At 57.8% G+C, this 2,663-nt stretch overlaps 1 protein-coding gene across 1 annotated transcript in view; it reads left to right on the top strand.

The window, feature by feature from the left end:
- The window catches only part of PLEKHA6 (pleckstrin homology domain containing A6), a 54,559-nt gene that overhangs the window by 20,409 nt on the left and 31,487 nt on the right, over nucleotides 1–2,663 (top strand). The window contains 2 exon segments of the mRNA XM_023747888.1: nucleotides 304–417; nucleotides 2,596–2,661. Of these exon segments, the coding sequence (XP_023603656.1) occupies nucleotides 304–417; nucleotides 2,596–2,661 (180 nt within the window).

Raw genomic sequence — 2,663 nt, 5'->3', positions numbered from 1 at the left:
TAGGTCCAGCAATTCTCCCCATTGTCCTTGCCACTGTCCCTGCCTGCCCTCTGCTCACTCATTCTGGCTCATTTCTTGCCCTTTTCATCTTTGGGGGGGAGGGGATGGGGGGCAGGGGGCGAGTCCTGAGGCCCAAGATGACAGAACTGAAGGTCACAGGCAATGACCCCATGTCAGGTGCCTGCACCTGGAGTCTCAAGAGGGTTGCTGCTACTTGTTAGTGGCCGAGCTGCAACCAGAGGCGGGATATCCTTAAAGTTAGTGCAGGGCCCCTTCTATGACCTCCACTCCTCCCATGCCCAGCTCACTGCCCCTCCGTCTGTCTCTCTCCACGTGCTCCGCAGGCCAGCTCCGGGGTCAAGCAATGGAACAAGCGCTGGTTCGTCCTGGTGGATCGCTGCCTCTTCTACTACAAAGGTGAGCTTGCCCCAGGCCTGAGGGCAAGTGCCCACCACTCCTCCCATCTGCCAGACCACTACCAGCAGGTCCCCTACTGGCTGGAGCGTGTATGCTCATCTTCCTCCTCTCCCGTGGAACGCACGACCCGGTCCACGGAGGCAGCGGGTTTTGTCCATTGTGTTCAGTGTAGGCACTGAGCAGGTGCTCCATCCATGGGGACTAGACAAATACCCCAGCTTCTGCCTTCTTTGTCCACCCAGCACTCACTCCTGACCCTCTCCAAAGCAGAGGAGGGCAAAGATCTGACGACACTGGTGCAGCAACCTCGAGGAAGGTGTTTTTAAAGTGACACAGCAACACTGTCTCAGGGAGAGCACAGAGGGAGCAAGCAGGGTGGTGACGGTGGTGGCCTGTCGCCCTGATGCAGGGCACTGGGTAGAGAAGGGGAAACGTCTTTGCAGCAGAAGGAACTGTTCCCTTTTCCTCCACGCCCCTCCGCGCCCCTTTATGCCCCTCCGCGCCCCTCCACGCCCCTCCACGCCCCGGGAGCGGCAGAGCCTAGATTTCCCTGGGCCTTCCTGGAACAACTCTGTGAATCATTAACTTTGGCAAACAAAGGCTGTACCCAGTGACACACACCCCTCCCCAGTGCTGCTATTCCTGTGCCCTGAGCTGCTGCCACCTGAACTCTGAGGAGAGATCAGGAAGGAAGGGGCTGCATATACAGGTCCAGTCACAGAGGAAACCCCAAGATTGGGGCAGAGGAATCTGCCCAGGCTGGGCCTCCAGGATAGAGTGTGAACAAAGTTGGGGGAAGCCAGGATCTCCTCAGAGGAGAGACTCTGGGCCCAGCATGAGAGAAGAACCTTAAAAATCTGTGCATGTCAGAGGGTACTGCTCTGGGGGTCACTATCCACTGAGGTGCTCTCAGGAGACCCCCTAAATGCAGACCTGGGCAGTACCGGGCAGGGCCGTCTCCTCCAGGCGCTGGCAGCCTCTGCTTTCCTGGTCTCCAGGCCTGGTCCCTCCTGCTCCTTCGGCTTAGCCCTGCTCTGGGTACCACGCTGAGGTCTGCACAGGAAGCTGGACGCTGGGCCAAGTATCTTGTGCAAGTGATGAGTGAGAGGAAAGAGAGAACTAGTGGAGTTTATAAGCCCGAAGAGATTTCTTCTGAACTCTCTCTGGGGGGTACATCTCCAGCCCAGGGCATAAGGAGCTATTCTGGGCGAGTGGGGAGTGTCTTGCCATGGCCTCATGGCTGCTCCCATCCTGTCCCACAGAACACCCTGCCCTCCGGGCCTCCTGCTGACAGCTGGGTGCCCGACTGGCTAATCCATCAGGCTCCTCTGGAGAACCAGGATGAATTATGTAACAGCCTGATGGTTAGCCTGATCCAGGGACCAGAGGACCAGAAGGCCATGCGGGGGCAGGTGTTCCCTGAGACAGAGATGTAAGGGGGGTGTGCGTCTGCATCAGGAGAAGACAAAGCAAGCTGCTGGGTGTCGGGAAGAACCTTAGAAACAGTTACCCAGAGGAGCCAGAACCACAGAGGGCCCCGTCCACGCTCCCACGCCCCATCCCGTGATCCTGCTGTGTGTGCGGCCACTGGAACAGTCTTTAGTTGGGCAGGCACTGTGCACGGTGGAGTGGTTAAGAATGACGGCTTGGGGGTCAGACTCCGGGGGTTCAAAGACCAGTCCTCCACTTTCTACTTAAGTCGCCTTGGACAAATTACTTAACCTCTCTGCGTCTCAGAAAACGGGGATCATAGCAGTCCCTGTCCACAGGATTGTTGAGAGGATTCAATGCATGAAGGCTTTTCACTTAGAACAGTTTCTGACGTAGAACAATGAGCTCTAATCGGTTTGCCTGCTTGTGTACTAGAATGCCAGCTCCCCGAGGTGGGACTGCTTCCCTGTCATTCACCTGTAGCCATGCCCAGAGCGTGTCCACAGCCAGCACACGCCCCAGTGCCCCGATCCAAGAGCATGCCTCTTGGTGGTGTGGGGTGCAGAGCACAAGCCTGCGTGCTGGTGTATGTGGCCTGGCGTGCCTACTGTAGATGAGCAACAAATGTGTGTTGCAGTTTATCATAACAGGGGTGACATGCTCCTGTCTCCTCCCCTGCACACGCATGCACACACACGCGCGCGCGCACCGCACGAGCGCACCTCACCTGCCTCTGTTTCCTGACAGATGAGAAGGAGGAGAGCATCCTGGGCAGCATCCCGCTCCTGAGTTTCCGGGTGGCCGCCGTGCAGCCC

This window comes from Myotis lucifugus, unplaced genomic scaffold (assembly GCF_000147115.1).
Source record: "Myotis lucifugus unplaced genomic scaffold, Myoluc2.0 scaffold_1034, whole genome shotgun sequence".
In the NCBI taxonomy this organism is placed as follows: domain Eukaryota; kingdom Metazoa; phylum Chordata; class Mammalia; order Chiroptera; family Vespertilionidae; genus Myotis; species Myotis lucifugus.
Note: the sequence above shows the minus strand (reverse complement) of the source record. Positions and strands in the feature narration are given on the sequence as shown.